Source organism: Heteronotia binoei, chromosome 1 (genome assembly GCF_032191835.1).
Source record: "Heteronotia binoei isolate CCM8104 ecotype False Entrance Well chromosome 1, APGP_CSIRO_Hbin_v1, whole genome shotgun sequence".
Lineage (NCBI taxonomy): Eukaryota > Metazoa > Chordata > Lepidosauria > Squamata > Gekkonidae > Heteronotia > Heteronotia binoei.
In genome coordinates, this window is record NC_083223.1 from 266,274,020 (window position 1) to 266,290,525 (window position 16,506).

Here is a 16,506-nt window from a genome sequence, read left to right on the forward strand (position 1 = left end):
ACTCCTTGGGCCTCGCGCCAACTCCCTCCATGGCACTCCCCAAACACCACTTTGGCTAGATCCGAGCGCCAGCAGACCCAACGGCTCCCACGCTGAGCACAGCAAAAAACAACACGCCAGGCTGGAATCTTCGTTTCCCTTCATCTTTCCCTCCCAGACTCGCACCGACTCTCGCCTCACACTCTCCCCCCTCCTGCCCGGGTGGGCCCAGCTCGGGAGGGAAAGAGGCTAAGATTACAGAAACAAAGACAGTAGATTAATTTGAATTCCAGATCCTTTCCCCCTCTGTCACACACACATGGGCATCTCTCTTGACGCAGCGCCACAAGCGAACAGAGGGTTGTGCTGACCTGGTGGTGGGCAGTTTAATGTGTGCGGGGGGGGGGGGGGGGGCTCATCAAAAATGTTTTTAACCGGACTCTAGAAACAAGGAACAGACATACCCCTCAATGAATAAAACAAATAAGTAAACTGCCTAGTACATTTATAATCTATTTTGTTAATCCGGCACATTTTTGACCTTGAATTGGTTCAATTACATGATCCACCTTGGAACAAAACGACAGACATTGTAACTTGGCCAATTCAGGGCCAAAAGTGTAGCAGATTGCCATATTCTTCTTCCAAGGGGTTGTGTGACCTGCATGTCTCTCCTAGGGCTGCCAGCCTCCAGGTGGGGCCTGGAGATCTCCCTCTTTGACAACGGATCTCCAGGTGGCAGAGATCAGCTCCTCTGGAGAAAATGGCTGCTTGGAAAGGTGGACTCTGTGGCACTGTACAATGCTGAGGCCCCTCCCCTCTCCAAACCTCGCCCTCTCCCAGCTCCACGCCCAACATCTCCAGCTATTTTCCAACACAGACCCAGAAATCCTAGTCTCTCCTCCCCCATTGTTTCCCTCACAACAATCCTGTGAGGTAGAACAGGAGTGAGAGCATCTATCCCAGGGGTGGCCAAACTGCAGCTTGGAAGCCACAAGCGGCTCTTTCACACACATTGTGTGGCTCCCGAAGCCCCCACTGCCCCGTCAGCTGGCTTGGAGAATGCATTTAAAGTTAAAGTTGCTTTCTTTCCACCTCTCACTCTCTCCATCTATTTTCCTTCCTTCTCTCAAACAGCTGACATTTATTCTGTGTGGTTCTTGCGTTCAGCAAGTTTGGCCACCCCTGGTCTATCCCAAGTTCCCCATGTGAGTTTCACAATGGAACAGCAAATTGAACTTGGGTCTCCTACACGGAGATATGAAAGCCCGGCGGGAAACAGGCTTTTCCCATGACTTCAATATTTTCGGACTCTTTCCATCTCTTCTCCCAGGTTCTAGCCTTTCCATCACTCTAGCTCCGGTTTTCAGCACCAGCACTGGATTCAGGAGCTTCCGGAAGAATTGCCCCTGTGCAAGTCCGGAGTGCATTTGTAAATAAATAACTTTGTCTCACTTATGCACCAGAGACGGATAATTCTGGAGGGGTGGCCGCATTATTCCGCTGCAGGATTCAACAGGAGCCCGGTGGCATTTTGAAGACTAACAAAATGTATTCCGTCATAAACGTTGGTGAGTCAGCATGCGGCGCATCAGATATTTTGGCGTGCAGGCATCCCAGGCCCTGAGCCCTGAATCAGAAATGCTGCCGTCTGGAATAAACCATGTTAGTCTTTCCAAATGCCATGGAACTCTTGTTTAGTTATGCACCAGAGAGTAGAGGAATGCTCTTTCAGATTAGAAGGGAAGGGGAGGGGTCACACAATGCGTACAGGATCAAATTCTCTGGTTCGTGCCTCTCTCGCCGTAAGCTCAGACTGGTCTACCTTATTCTTGCATTTTTAGAAAAACATGTTTAACCCGGCCTTATCTCCTCAGAGACAAGGCAGAGAACAATGTGGCTAGGTAGTGTTGAGGCCATAAGTAATAATCTGGTTAACAAAATTAAAACAGATGAAGGCACGCAGTTTAGAAGAAGAAGAAGACTGCAGATTTATACCCAACCCTTCTCTCTGAATCAGAGACGCAGAGTGGCTTACCATCTTCTATATCTTCTCCCCCTGCAACAGACACCCTGTAAGGTGGGTGGGGCTGAGAGGGCTCTCCCGTAAACTGCCCTTTCAAGGACAGAGTCTCAGAGCAGCCGATAATCTCCTATATCTTCTCCCGCCACAACAGACACCCTGTGAGGTGGGTGGGGCTGAGAGAGCTCTCCCATAAGCTGCCCTTTCAAGGACAACTTCTATGAAAGCTTTGGCTGACCCAAGGCCGTTCCAGCAGGTGCAAGTAGAGGAGTGGGGAATCAAACCCGGTTCTCCCAGATAAAAGTCCGCACACTTAACCGCTACACCAAACTCACTACCAAGTTGAAAGCTCACAAGATTAAAACACAAAAGAGCGCCTCAATGCGCAGGATCAGCTAACTCAAAGCCGAAGCTCGGGAGACAATTCACCCTCCACCCAGCGCCCTCGGGAAGAGGACTGCCTTCCACGCCTTCCTAAACAGTAGTGCCGGAAAGAGTCCGCCACAAATCCCGGCAGGCTGCTCCAAAGGATTGGGCCTACCACAGAAAAGGCCCATGATCTCACGGGCACTGCACAGGCAGTCCTAAGGGACGGCAGATTAAGTAGAAAGCTGCCTGTACTCAGTTACTAAATTGTGGGATTTGCTGCCTGAGGGTGTAGTGATAGCCACAAGCATAGAAGAGCTAGATTCGAGCCCAGTAGCACCTTGAGAACATCAGAAGAGCCCTGCTGGATCAGACCAGTGAATGTCCATCCAGTCCATCATCCTGCCTCACACAGGGGCCTCAACCTATTCATTTGGAGGGCCAATAACAGGGCAGAGAGGCAGAGGCCTTCATAAGAATATAAGAACTCTGCTGTGATCAGACCAGTGAGGGTCCATCTAGACCAGCATCCAGCCTCACACAATGGCCAACCGGTTCCTCTGGAGATCCAACAACAGGGCAGAGAGGCCGAGGCCTTCCCCTCATAACAACATCAGCTCTGCTGGATCAGACCAGTGAGGGTCCATCTAGTTCTGCCTCACACAGTGGCCTCAACCAGTTGCTCTGGATGGCCAGCAACAGGGTATAGAGACCCCTCATAAGACCATCAGAAGTGCCCTGCTGGATCAGACCAGTGAGGGTCCATCTAGTTCTGCCTCACACAGTGGCCTCAACCAGTTCCTCTGGAGGGCCAACAACAGGGCAAAGAGGCCAAGGCCTTCCCCTCATAAGAACATCAGAAGAGCCCTGCTGGATCAGACCAGTGAGGGTCCATCTAGCCCAGCATCCTGTCTCACACAGTGGTCTCAACTAGTTCCTCTGGAGGGCCAACAACAGGGCAGAGAGGCCGAGGCCTTCCCCTCATAAGAACGTCAGAAGAGCTCTGATGGATCAGACCAGTGGGGGTCCATCTAGTCCAGCATCCTGCCTCACACAGTGGCCAACAAACAAGGCAGAGAGGCTGAGACCTTCATAAGAATATCAGATGACCTCTGCTGGATCAGACCAGTGGTCCATCCAGTCCAGCATCCTGTCTCACAGTTGGCCAGCCAGTTCCTATGGAGGGCCATTAACAGGGCAGAGAGTCTGAGGTTTTCATAAGAACATCAGAACAGCCCTGCTGGATCATCCCAGTGGTCCATCCAGTCCAGCATCCTTTCTCACCAAGTGGCCACCGAGTTCTTATGGAGGGCCAACCACAGGGCACAGAGGCCAAGACCTTCATAAGAACATCAGAAGAGTCCTGATGGATCAGACCAGTGTCCATCTAGCCCAGCATTCCATCTCACACCAGTTTCTCTGGAAGCCTGGCAACAGGGCAGAGAGGCCAAGGCCTTCCCCTGAAGTTGCCTCCCAGCACCAGGAGTCAGTTGGCTTTCTCTGAAGGCGTAGCTTCCCTTTAGTCACCATGGCTTAAAGACCAACCACATTTTGAGGGTATAAGCTTTTGAGAAGAGTCCTGTGGCGCAGAGTGGCAAAGCTGCAGCACTGCAGTCTGAACTCTCTCCTCACGACCTGAGTTCGATCCCAGCGAAAGCTGGTTCAGGTAGACAGCCCAAGGTTGACTCAGCCTTCCATCCTTCCAAGGTCGGTCAAAGGAGTCCCCAGCTTGCTTGGGGGAAAAGTGCACATGACTGGAGAAGGCAATGGCAAACCAACCCGTAAAAAGTCTGCCGTGAAAACGTGAAAGCAACGTCACCCCAGAGTCGGAAACGACTGGTGCTTGCACAGGGGACTACCTTTACCTTTTTTTGAGAGTCAAAGCTCCCCTCGTCAATATCATAAGCGTAGGTGGGTTTAAAAGGGGATTTGGCGCAGGGCTCTGCCCCCCCCCCACAAGCCTAAAGCGGTGAGGATGAGGGCGGCAGGGTGGCACGGCAAGGGAGGGCAGGCTCTGAGTGCCTCTGAGTGCACACAGCACCCACCCCACCGCCCCTGCTCAGCCTTCCCAGGTCCCTGCTTCAGGCAGAAGCAGACCCAAGAAGGCTGAGCAGAGGCGGTAGGGTGGTGTGTGCAGTTGGGGGCGCTCAGAGCCTGCCCTCCCTTTCCACGTGCACCTCCCTTGCTCCGAGCACCTCCAAGCTCACCCACTGCTGCACTGCCTCCGATGCCCCTCCCCTGTCACCCACAGGACTCCTGGTAGATGGCGAGGCAGAGGAAGGCAGCAAAGCAGCAGACGGCGAGGGCAAGCACGGTGGTAGAAGAAGGCAACGGCATTGGATTTATATTCCGCCCTCCACTCTGAAGAGTCTCAGAGTGGCTCACAGTCTCCTTTCCCTTCCTCCCCCACAACAGACACCCTGTGAGGTAGATGAAGATATTCGATTTATATCCCGCCCTCCACTCCGAGTCTCAGAGCGGCTCACAATCTCTTTCACCTTCCTCCCCCACAACTGACACCCTGTGAGGTGGGTGGGGCTGGAGAGGGCTCTCACGGCAGTTGCCCTTTCAAGGACAACCTCTGCCAGAGCGATGGCTGACCCAAGGCCATTCCAGCAGCTGCAAGTGGAGGAGTGGGGAATCGAACCCGGTTCTTCCAGATAAGAGTCAGCACAGTTAACCGCTACACCAAACTGGTAGCGAGGAAGAGGCACCGGAGCACACGGTGAGGGGGCGCCCGCCCCTGTGATCAGGTGGCGCCCTAGGCAGCCACCTACCCGGGGACGCGGCGGCCCTGATCAGACGGACTCATGGAGGAGAAATCTATCAGAGGCTAATAGCCACAGTGATTAAAGGGAACCTCCATTTCCAGGGGCAGTCAACCCCTGAATGTCAGTGCTGGGGGGCAGCATCATGGGAAGGCCTCAGCCTCTACGCCTGGCTTGTCGGCCCTCCAAGGCAACTGGTTGGCACTGTGCGAAACCCAGCACTGGAGGAGATGGACCACTGGCTAGCGTTGCCAATTCCAGGTTGGGAAATTCCTGGCGATTTGGGGACAGAGCATGGGGAGGGACCTAATTGGGGTATAACGCAATAGAGTCCACCTTTCAAAGCAACCATTTTCTCTTGGGGAACTGTTCTCTCTTTTCTAGAGGTAAGTTATAATTCCAGATCTCTAGGCCCTGGCAACTCTCGGTTGGATCCAACACGGCTCTTCTTATGCTCTTATGCATAAACAACCAGTGCAAGAGACTATACTTGAGGATGTAGTTTGAAAAGTCCGAAGACCATTGCCTGAGAAGGGGAAGTCCTTCGTCACCCAAAGTGTGATTTACGCACGGAATTCACTGGTGGTGGTGGCGGCTACAAGCATAGCCAGCTTTAAGAAGAAGAAGACTGCAGATTTATACCCCGCCCTTCTCTCTGAATCAGAGACTCAGAGCGGCTCACAATCTCCTATATCTTCTCCCCCCACAACAGACACCCTGTCAGGTGGGTGGGGCTGAGAGGGCTCTCACAGCAGCTGCCTTTTCAAGAGGGGATTGGATAAACATACGGAGCAGAGGTCCATCAGTGGCTATTAGCCACAGCGCATTGATGGAACTCTCTGTCTGGGGCAGTGATGTTCTGTATTCATGGTGCTTAGGAGGGGCAACAGTGGGAGGACTTCTAGTGTCCTTGCCCCAGTGATGGACCTCCTGATGGCACCTGTGTTTTTTTGGCCATTGTGTGACACAGTGTTGGACTGGATGGGCCACTGGCCTAATCCGACATGGCTTCTCTTATGTTCTTATGTACCTTAAAGCCTGGGTCCCCAACCTTTTTGGTACCAGGGACCGTTTTTTTCCACGGACAGGTGGGGAGGGGGCTCAATGGTTTCAGGATGACACAATTGTGCACTTTATTTCTATTAGTTTGGTGTAGCGGTTAAGTGCGCGGATTCATATCTGGGAGAACTGGGTTTGATTCCCCACTCCTCCATCTGCAGCTGCTGGAACGGCCGTGGGTTAGCCATAGCTCTGGCAGAGGTTGTCCTTGAAAGGGCAGCTGCTGTGAGAGCCCTCTCAGCCCCACCCACCTCACAGGGTGTCCTGTTGTGGGGGAGGAAGATAAAGGAGATTGCGAGCCGCTCTGAGATTTGGAGTGGAGGGCGGGATATAAATTCAGTGTTGTCTTCTTCTTACATCGTAACATATAATTAAATAATTATACAACTCACGGCCCAGTTGCTAACAGGCCATGGACCGGTCCTGGGGGGTTGGGGACCTCTGCCTTAAAAGACTGTTGTGTGGACAGTAAGATTATTTGTGTGCCTCGGCTCTGAACACAAGAAATGCCACTTAAACACTAAGTTTGACATCACGCAGCAAGTTCACCAGACAGACGTGGGCCCTCGTTGAGGAATTAAGCCCGAGCGTCCCCAAAGGATTTCCTCCGAAACGCATTATGATCCCACCACGTTTCCAGCCAAACCAGTAGCAACAGCCCAGCTGCTTCTGCCTGCCTTTGGGGAAGGCCAATTCATCCCTTCGAAACATGATCTGCCCCAGAAAGAATTCCATTTGGCCAATAAGATTATCACTTTTCAAGGACTTAAGAGGGAAGGAGAGGAAAAAAAACCAAGCACTCCGGGAAGCCTGGCCTCTTGAGGTAATCTATATAAAAAATCAACTTTCGATCCTAACCGTAAACCCTTGGCCCGCTACACGTGTTAAATTAAATTGCGAAGTGAAGTTGTTATCGCCGAAGACAGCTGGGAGGAATGACCTGTTGTGTATTATTTTGCTCTTTTTGCATATCGCCGTCACAATCTGCATGTCACACATACGTGCGCGCCCTTTTCTGTCTGCCCAGATTTCTCCTCTCACCACCGGAGAACCCGCAGACAAACCTTGGCTTCTATAAATCTGTCCATCTGTAAGTTGCCACACGACTCTCGTTTTTTTCAGAGACGGACAATCCCGGAGCATAATTCAGTGTTTATTTAGGAAGTTGTCTCATTGTGTAATGATTCCTTTCCTCGAACATTATAGACTCCTGTCTCCTTCTCTCGACAAACGCGTGCGTTTGGCTTTCTTTAAAACACACACACACAAAGGTCTGCATAGAGAGAAAAACAAGATGCCGTCCTTGGGTTTTAATGATTTTTCCCCCTCTAAGAAAAGCAGTTCTGTCCAGGAGATGGCCTAGGAGGTACTTCGGCCCTCTTTGTGAGCTGAGTTAGCGTGAGCTAGCTCACAGATTTTTAGCCTCCAGCTCACACATTTTTGTCTTAGCTCAGGCGAAATGGCCTCAGAACACAATAATTTATGCCGTAGCTCACAACTTTAATGCCGGTACCTCCCAACTTTAATACCAGTAGCTCACAAAGTAGAATTTTTGCTCACAAGACTCTGTAACTTAGAAGGAACACTGTGACTATTCCTGTACCATAGTCAGTATTCCCTCTAAGCTGAGTTAGCATGAGCTCACAGATTTTTAGCCTCCACTCACACCTTTTTGTCTTAGCTCAGGAAGGAGGACCCCCCCAAAGCACAATAATGTCTGCAGTAGCTCACAACTTTAATGCCAGCAGCTCACAAAGAAGAATTTTCCCTCACAAGACTCTGCAGCTTACAGGGAACACTTGACCACAGTTGTGCCTTGGCAGAGCGGACGCCCCTGCCTTCGAGGGTCCACCTCCCTGCCAAGAATGACCCGGTGCCAAGGAAATGCCAAGCCTGGCACAACAGGAAACCTTGACGTGGGAAACCCCTGGAAAGCCCTCCCCCCACAGACTCCTGTGGGGGAGGGAAGGTACCTGGCAGTTCCTCAGAAGTCCACAGGGTACGAATATGACCCACATCTTCAGGCACAAAGGGAGGTGCGGAAGAGGGCAAGCAACAGCACGCCACCCAAGCTTGCCAGGGCTGCGGGCGCAAGACGGGACACGGCTCTTTTGGAGTGTTTTTGCAGACGGGAAGGCCAAGGCAACCAGGTTCATGTGGGCACCGGGGGGGGGGGAGGGGAAGAATCGATGCCAACCCCAGCTGCCCCTGTTAGGGTGCAACCAAAAACGATGGGCAGAGCAGCCTGCCGGAGATGGGGGGCTGCTCAGAGGGCACCTCCCCCCTGGAAAGGTGCAGATGCCGGGTTTTCACGGTGGAAAGGGGAGGGGGGCAACCTGAGAAGGCCTCCAGACAAAGGAGATGCTGAGCGAGCAACATGGAGCCGGGCCGGGAAGAGAGAGGGAGAGGCGCCCCCCCCCCCCGTTTCACCTCCCTCCCGCCCGGAGGCCTTAACCAGATCTTAGCCGGGGTCGCCCTGCTTCGAAGCAGGAGGCCAAAGCCGAAGAACGGGGTCGAGGGGGAGGCCTTGGGGGGGGGGCAAATAAAAAAGGGGGGCTCCCCCCCTCGGTCCAGCCCCTCCAAGTCGAACAAAGAGAGACTCCGCGGCCAGGCCGTCCAACAACCCCGCGCGCAAAGATGATAGGGGGCGTCCTCGGGGTGCAGTCTAGAGGGATCTAGTTGGAGGGGGATCTAGTTGGAGGGGGATCTGGGGAAAGGAGGGGAAAGGACGGCGGGCGAGGCCCCCCAGGGGCGCAGGGGCCTGAAGGTGGGAAGAAAGAAAGAGGGAAGAAAGAAGACGCCGGGTCAAGCCGCGCTGGATTTTGGAGGCAACGCGAGGGGATTCCAAAGAGATCTGCCTGGATCTACTCCCCTGCCTCCAGGACAAGATCTTGGCTCCCCCCCCCCTCGGTTTTTTTGTTTGTTTCTACCTGTGGTTGCTGGCGTTCCAGTAGACGCTGTGGCGGAGGCCGCGCACCTGCTTCCAGACCAGGGCCCCCCAGAGCATCAGCAGCCCCCCGAGGAGCGCCCCAGCCGGGCGCATCGCTCCTCTGGCTTCCCCCCCTGCACGAAGCCCCGTCGGGGGGACTGGCTCGGCCGGGCGCTCCACCAAGCCGCTGGCGAACTCGGGCCGGCCGGGGGACCAGCAGAGGGGGAAAGCTGGCCCGCCGGCCACGCCCCCGACTCGAACTTTGGACCAATCGGCGGGCGCCGCCGCGCGAAAAGAAGTCGAAAAAGTTGCAGCTTAACCCTTGGAGGCCCGTGGGGCTTCCCGACAGGCTGCCCCGGGCTCATTCATTCGCCGGGCCCTGGGTTTAGGAAGCCGGGTGCGGCCAACTTTTCCTCCAGCCCCTGCTCCTGTGCCTTCCTCCCGGCCTCTCGGCGAGCCTGGAAAAAGCCCCGCGGGAGAAGTTCTTCCCCATCCAGCCGCTGTCGACAGGGTTGCCAAGTGTCCAACTCAAGAAATATCTGGAGACTTTGGGGATGGAGCCAGGAGACTTTGGGGGTGGAGCCAGGAGCAAGGTTGTGACAAGCATGCTTGAACTCCAAAGGGAGTTCTTGCAATCACATTGAAAGGGATGCTCCTTTAAAATGCCTTCCTTCCATAGGAAATAATGGAGAATAGGGGCACCTTCTTGGGAAGCTCAAGGAATTGGACCCCCCCACCCCGTCCAATCTTTTTGAAACTTGGGAGGTGTTTTGAGGAAAGGCACCGGATGCAATGCTCAAATTCTGGTGCCTCTACCTCAAAAAGCAGCCCCCCTGGAGCCCCAGATACCCACGAATCAATTCTCCATCATACCCTATGAGAATCGATCTCTCTAGGGAACAACGGAGTACCCAGCAGGCATTTCCCTCCCTCTCCCCCCCCCCCGCTTTCTGATGACTCTGAAGCGGGGGAGGGCCTCCAAACCAGGGCATCCCCTGCCCCCACCTGGGGATTGGCAAGCCTAGCTGTCGAAGGCACAGGAGCATTTTCAGATGGGTGGGAAGGGGCGGGAGGAGTGCTGGGTCAGTTGGCAACCGTGGAAACCCAATGAGGGGTCAGAGGAGGCGAAGGCAAACCGCCTGCCAGGCCCAGTCTTCATCCTCCTCGCTTCATTACTGACATTTTAAGAGGATCCGGGCTAACCAGCCCATCCTGGCTCCATCGCCAGCGCGACGTGTAGCGAAATCCGCCAGGCCTTATCCTGAACACAACATATTGAAGCGTTTAGTGTGATTAATGTTTTGCTTCTCTTTCGTGGGCCAAACCTCTGAGCAATAATAAAGCCCCGGCCTTTTTTTTCTTTTTCCTCCCCAGAAATGAATGTCTCTCTTGTTTCGCCTTCCTTGGCTCACAGGGAAGATGAAGCCGCTCCATCATCTCTTTCGGGGGTGGGCTCGCGGCTCTCTGTGGTCCACTGAGCTATTTTTGTATTTCCTGGTCCAGAGCTCCGGATCTTTATGGCCTAATGCACCACGGCCGTTAGAATTGGGCCTGGCTGGATCGGAGTAAGACCTTGTGAGAATTCCAGCAGTCAGCCGGCCAGGACTGGTCTTCGAAAATCCATCTATTACATTTTTAAAAGTCCTGCCCTTCTTCGAAGGAGCTTCCCCACTAGAGTTGCCATCCTCCAGGTGGGGCCTGGAAACCTTCCAGAATGACAACTGAACTCCAAACCAGCGTTCCCTCTAAGCTGAGTTAGCGTGAGCTAGCTCATCGTTTTTTAGCCTCCAGCTCACACATTTTTGTCTTCGCTCAGGTAGGATGGGAAAAGCAAACTAATTTATGCAGTAGCCGAATGGCTTGCTCACAACTTGAAGGCCAGCAGCTCACGGAAGTACATTTTTTGCTCACAAGCAAGCCTTGAATTCAGCAGGAGCTCACAGGAGCACAGCTCCTGAACCTTTCTGAAGGTTCCCCCTCCTCCTCCATACCTACCTACCCTGTTCATTGAATAGTAGGTTCAGCCGCATAACAATCCCTGGATTATGAGAGCAGGCAACCGGGCTTTGCCACACACCCCAGCAGCCCTCATTAACCCCTGGAGAAGCCTGTACCACCCTTTCTCTACTTCTTATGTGACTGTGGGCAGTGAGTGGCTTGCTGGCCTTTTGACTGTGAGGGGTGGCAGCGAAGGAGAGTCCCAGGCGAGTGAGGCCTGCTTGGGCTGACTGGATCTCTGGCCAGCCCAAGCAGGCCTCGCTCGCCCGGGGCTCTCTTTCCTGTGTCGGGTTGTGGCATATCCTAATGAGTTACGCTAAGGAGCTCCACCACTTGTTTTTCTACAAAACGACCCCTGTGACTAAACATCTGGAAGGACAATCATGGTGGTTCTTCAGTGGAACAGGCTTCCTCGGGAGGTGGTGGGCTCTCCTTTGGAGGTTTTTAAGCAGAGGCTCGATGGTCATCTGGCAACAATGCTGATTCTGAATTTAGGCAGATCGTGAGAGGGAGGGCAGGAAGGGACGAGCCGACGCTCACACTTGTGGCCCTTTCTTACATGCCCAGGATTGCCCCCCTTTGGGGTCAGGAAGGAGCCCTGCAAGCTCCAGGAGGATTGGCTACATCAGGGATGTGCGTGGCCTAATGTGCAAAGGAGCTCCTGCTGCAAAAAAAGCCCTGAAAGGTCCATGGCGTCAGTAACACGCTCCTCCAACAATACCATGTTTCAGATCAACTTTCTTCCTGTCAGCTTTCTCCATTGCCCAACTTTCACCTCCATAAACGCTAGTAGGGAATACTATGGCTTGAATTATCTTCTTCCTCATGGTCACCAGCAACCCATCCTTGTCTAAATAACATTTTCTAGCTCCTTCATGGCTGCCCTTCCCAGTTCTGGTCTCCTCATGATTTCTTGGCTGCAATCTCCTTTTTGGGTGATGAAAGAGCCAAGCCACCGGCTTAGATAGTGTTAAAATGGAGGAAGAGAGGCTTATGCATAGCTATCTAATCTGGGAGAACTGGGTTTGATTCCCCACTCCTCCTCCACTTCCAGCCAGCTGGGTGACCCTTGGGTCAGTCGTGGTTCTTTCCGAGCTCTCTTAGCCCCCCCCCCTCCCTCACAGGGTGTCTCTTGTGCAGGAGAGGACAGGAATGAGATCAGAAGCTGCTCTCAGACTCCAGGTGAAGGGTATAAATCCAATCAAGAAGAAGAAGAAGTAGACATTGGATTTATACCCCGCTCTATACTCTAAATTTCAGAGTCCCAGAGCGGCTCACAATCTCCTTTACCTTCTGCCCCCCCACAACAGACACCCTGTGAGGTGGGTGGGGCTGAGAGAGCTCTCCCAGAAGCTGCCCTTTCAAGGATAGCTCTGTGAGAGCTATGGCTGACCCAAGGCAATTCCAGCAGCTGCAAGTGGAGGAGTGGGGAATCAAACCCGGTTCTCCCAGATAAGAGTCCACACACTTAACCACTACACCAAACTGGCTCGCGACAACTACAACAACACCTCCTCCTCCTCCTTCGTCATGATGGAACCTCCATGGACGGAGCAGTATATCTCTGAATGTCAGTTGCCAGAAAGGCAACAGCAAGGGAGAACTATTGACTTTGGATTGTGTCTATGGGCGTCCCAGTGGCACCTGGTCAGCCGCTGTGGGAAACAGACTAATGGATCCAAGCTGAGTTTTTCTTCCGTTCTTAACAATCCTGACTGTCATCAAATGCATCATTTTTTTGGAAACCAGCAGAGATTGGCTCATTTGTAGTAATAAGATAGCAAACTAGCAAGAGTGGGAGGAAGGCCGCAAACCTCTGGGAGCTGACGCGAGAGTGATTGCTATTGACAGTAGCAGAACACACACATAAAGGGAAAATATCTCCCCCCACAATTTTGAAATTTCATATTGGTGGTAGGAGCAGCTCAATTTGTTCTCCCACTTTCAGGTCGGTGCGTGGCCCTTTTTCATTTTTATTTATTTACTTCATTCAGACCCCACGTTCTCCCCTAAGGAGTGACCAGAGCAGCTTATGTCATTCTTATCCTCTGAGGCAAGAACATAAGAGATGCCATGTTGGATCAGGTCAATGGCCCATCCAGTCCAACACTCTGTGTCACACAGTGGCCATAAGAACAGAAGAGAAGCCATCTTGGGTCAGGCCAATGGCCCATCCAGTCCAACACTCTGTGTCACACAGTGCCCATAAGAACATGAGGGAAGCCATGTTGGATCAGGCCAGTGGCCCATCCAGTCCAACACTCTGTGTCACACAGTGCCCATAAGAAAATGAGGGAAGCCATGTTGGATCAGGCCAGTGGCTCATCCAGTACAACACTCTGTGTCACACAGTGGCCATAAGAACATAAGAGAAGCCATGTTGGATCAGGCCAGTGGCCCATCCAGTCCAACACTCTGTGTCACACAGTGGCCATAAGAACAGAAGAGAAGCCATGTTGGGTCAGGCCAATGGCCCATCCAGTCCAACACTCTGTGTCACACAGTGGCCATAAGAACATAAGAGAAGCCATGTTGGGTCAGGCCAATGGCCCATCCAGTCCAACACTCTGTGTCACACAGTGGCCATAAGAACAGAAGAGAAGCCGTGTTGGGTCAGGCCAATGGCCCATCCAGTCCAACACTCTGTGTCACACAGTGGCCATAAGAACAGAAGAGAAGCCATGTTGGGTCAGGCCAGTGGCCCATCCAATCCAACACTTTGTGTCACACAGTGGCCATAAGAACATAAGAGAAGCCATGTTGGATCAGGTCAATGGCCCATCCAGTCCAACACTCTGTGTCACACAGTGGCCATAAGAACAGAAGAGAAGCCATGTTGGATCAGGCCAGTGGCCCATCCAGTCCAGCACTCTGTGTCACACAGTGGCCAAAAAAAATGGAGGTTCACAAGTGGGGCTAGAAGCCCTTCCACTTTGCCCCCCCCAAGTACAAGAATAAAGAGCATCACTGCCCCAGACAGTTCCAATAATATGCTGTGGCTAATAGCGCTGATGGACCTCTGCACCATATTTTTATCCAATCCTCTCTTGAAGCTGGCTATGCTTGTAGCCGCCACCACCTCCGGTGGCAGTGAATTCCACATGTTAATCACCCTTTGCGTGAAGAAGGACTTCCTTTTATCCGTTCTCACCCGACTGCTCAGCAATTTCATTGAGTGTCCACGAGTTCTGGTACTGTGAGAAAGGGAGAAAAGTCCTTCTTTCTCTACCTCTATCCCATGCATAATCTTGTAAACCTCTATCATGTCACCCTGCAGTCGACGTTTCTCCAAGCTAAAGAGCCCCAAGCGTTTTAACTTTTCTTCATAGGGTAAGTGTTCCAAACCTTTAATCAGTCTAGTTGCCCTTTTCTGGACTTTTTCCAATGCTATAATATCCTTGTTGAGGTGCGGTGACCAGAATTGTACACAGTATTCCAAATGAGAGTGCACTATTAGGTAGGATCAACTGAAAGAGTGCGACTGACCAAAGGTCACCTACCCAGCTTCCAAGGCAGAATGGGGATTCGAACTAAGGTTGCCAGTAGGTCTGCCAAGCTCCTGCCGGGGGCGGGGGATTCCCCACCCGGGAGGGCCCCAACCTGCTGGCAGGGAGCAGGTCACCTGGGGGATCCCTGCCCCCGAAGAGTCCCGTCGGTGTGCACCATCTTCAGCGTGATAACGTCACCCTTAAGTGACATCACCTGGAAGTGATGCCATTGCACTGGAGTCATCACGTCGGGGACGCTCTAGGACTTGCACCAAAAACTCTATGGTACCATAGAGTTTTACCATGATTCCTAGAGTGTTCCCAGTTTGACACTCTAGGAATCACAGTAAAAAAACTTTGTTACCATGGAGTTTTTAGTGCGAGTCCTAGAGTCTCTCTGTTCTCCATCCCAGGTGCAATGATATCACTTCCGGGTGACATCATCGCTTTGCTCATGCGAAGGACAAGTCCCCCACCACAGTGGCGGAGGGACTTGGCAACCCTAGTTGCCAGGTCTGTGTTGGAAAATACCTGGAGACTTTGGGGGCTGAATCCAAGAGAAGGCAGGGTTTGGGGAGGGCTCAGCAGGGTACATTGCCATAGAGTCCACCCTTCCACGCAACCATTTTCTCCAGAGGAGCTGACCTCTGCCAGCTGGAGATCAGTCGTGAAAGCGGGAGATCTCCAGGCCCCACCTGGAGACTGGCAACCCTAATTTGAATTTCGGTCTTCCAGATACTCGTCCGATACCCTTAACCAGTACGCCATGCTGGCTCTCAAAATCCCAACCTTGAATTCTGAACGCTCAGAAACCTAGCTGAGGAAACTCGAGTTTCACATTCAGAGCACAAATGCTCAGATTAGAGAGAACCGGGGCTGGTTTCAGTGGACATATCCCATTCTTTCAGAACTCGCCTTTCCAGCCTGTCAGCCAGAGCTTTCAAAGCTCAACGATAACAACAAAAATATTTGTGATCATAGAGAAGAGGGACATCTGAAGAGCCCTGTGGGGACAGACCAGCGGTGGTCCCTTTGGTTTGACATCTTGTCTCACAAAAGGGCCTACCACCTCACTCTCCACAACCCCCCTCCCAGGAGGCCTGTAGAAGCTGACTTTTTTTTCTTGCCATCTTGAAAATTGCTATTTATTGTACTGTTTTTGTTGCAAATCACCCTTAGCCCTGCTTGTGGGAAAGGGTGGCCTAATAAATCCAATTTAATAAATACATAAGAACATAAAAGAAGCCATGTTGGATCAGGCCCACCCAGTCCAACACCCAGTAAAAAACCAAACAAACAGCTGACATCAGGAGGTCCATCAGCGGGGCCAGAACTCCAGAAACCCTCTCACTGTTGCCCCTCCCAAGTACCAAGAATACAGAGCATCACAATATAGACTGTGACAAAATAGCAACAATACACTGTGGCTAAGAGCCACTGATGGACCTCTGCTCCAGATGTTTATCCAATCCCCTCTTGATGGAACTCTCTGTCTGGGGCAGTGATGCTCTGTATTCTTGGCACAGTGGGAGGGCTTATAGTGTCCTGGCCCCACTGATGGACCTCCTGATGGCACCAGGGTTTTTTTGGCCACTGTGTGACAGAGAGTATTGGACTGGATGGGCTATTGGCCTGATCCGACATGGCTTCACTTATGTTCTTAAAGGTAAAGGTAGTCCCCCTGTGCAAGCACCGATCATTTTCGACTCTGGGGTGACGTTGCTTTCACAAGGTTTTCACAGCAGACTTTTTATGGGGTGGTTTGCCATTGCTTTCTCCAGTCATCTACACTTTCCCCCCAGCAAGCTGAGGACTCATTTCACCGACCTCAGAAAGATGGAAGGATGGAGCAGGCTACCTGAACCAGCTTCCGCTAAGATCGAACTCGGGTCATGA

General features: G+C 52.4%; 1 protein-coding gene across 1 annotated transcript in view; it reads right to left on the bottom strand.

Annotated features, from left to right (window-relative positions):
• Window positions 1-9,290, bottom strand: part of EFNA4 (ephrin A4) — a 69,401-nt gene extending 60,111 nt beyond the window's left edge. Inside the window, exon 1 of the mRNA XM_060255316.1 lies at window positions 9,126-9,290. Coding sequence (XP_060111299.1) covers window positions 9,126-9,238 — 113 coding nt within the window. The 5' untranslated portion in view covers window positions 9,239-9,290. The remainder of the gene's footprint in view (window positions 1-9,125) is intronic.
• Window positions 9,291-16,506: the final 7,216 nt, after the last annotated feature.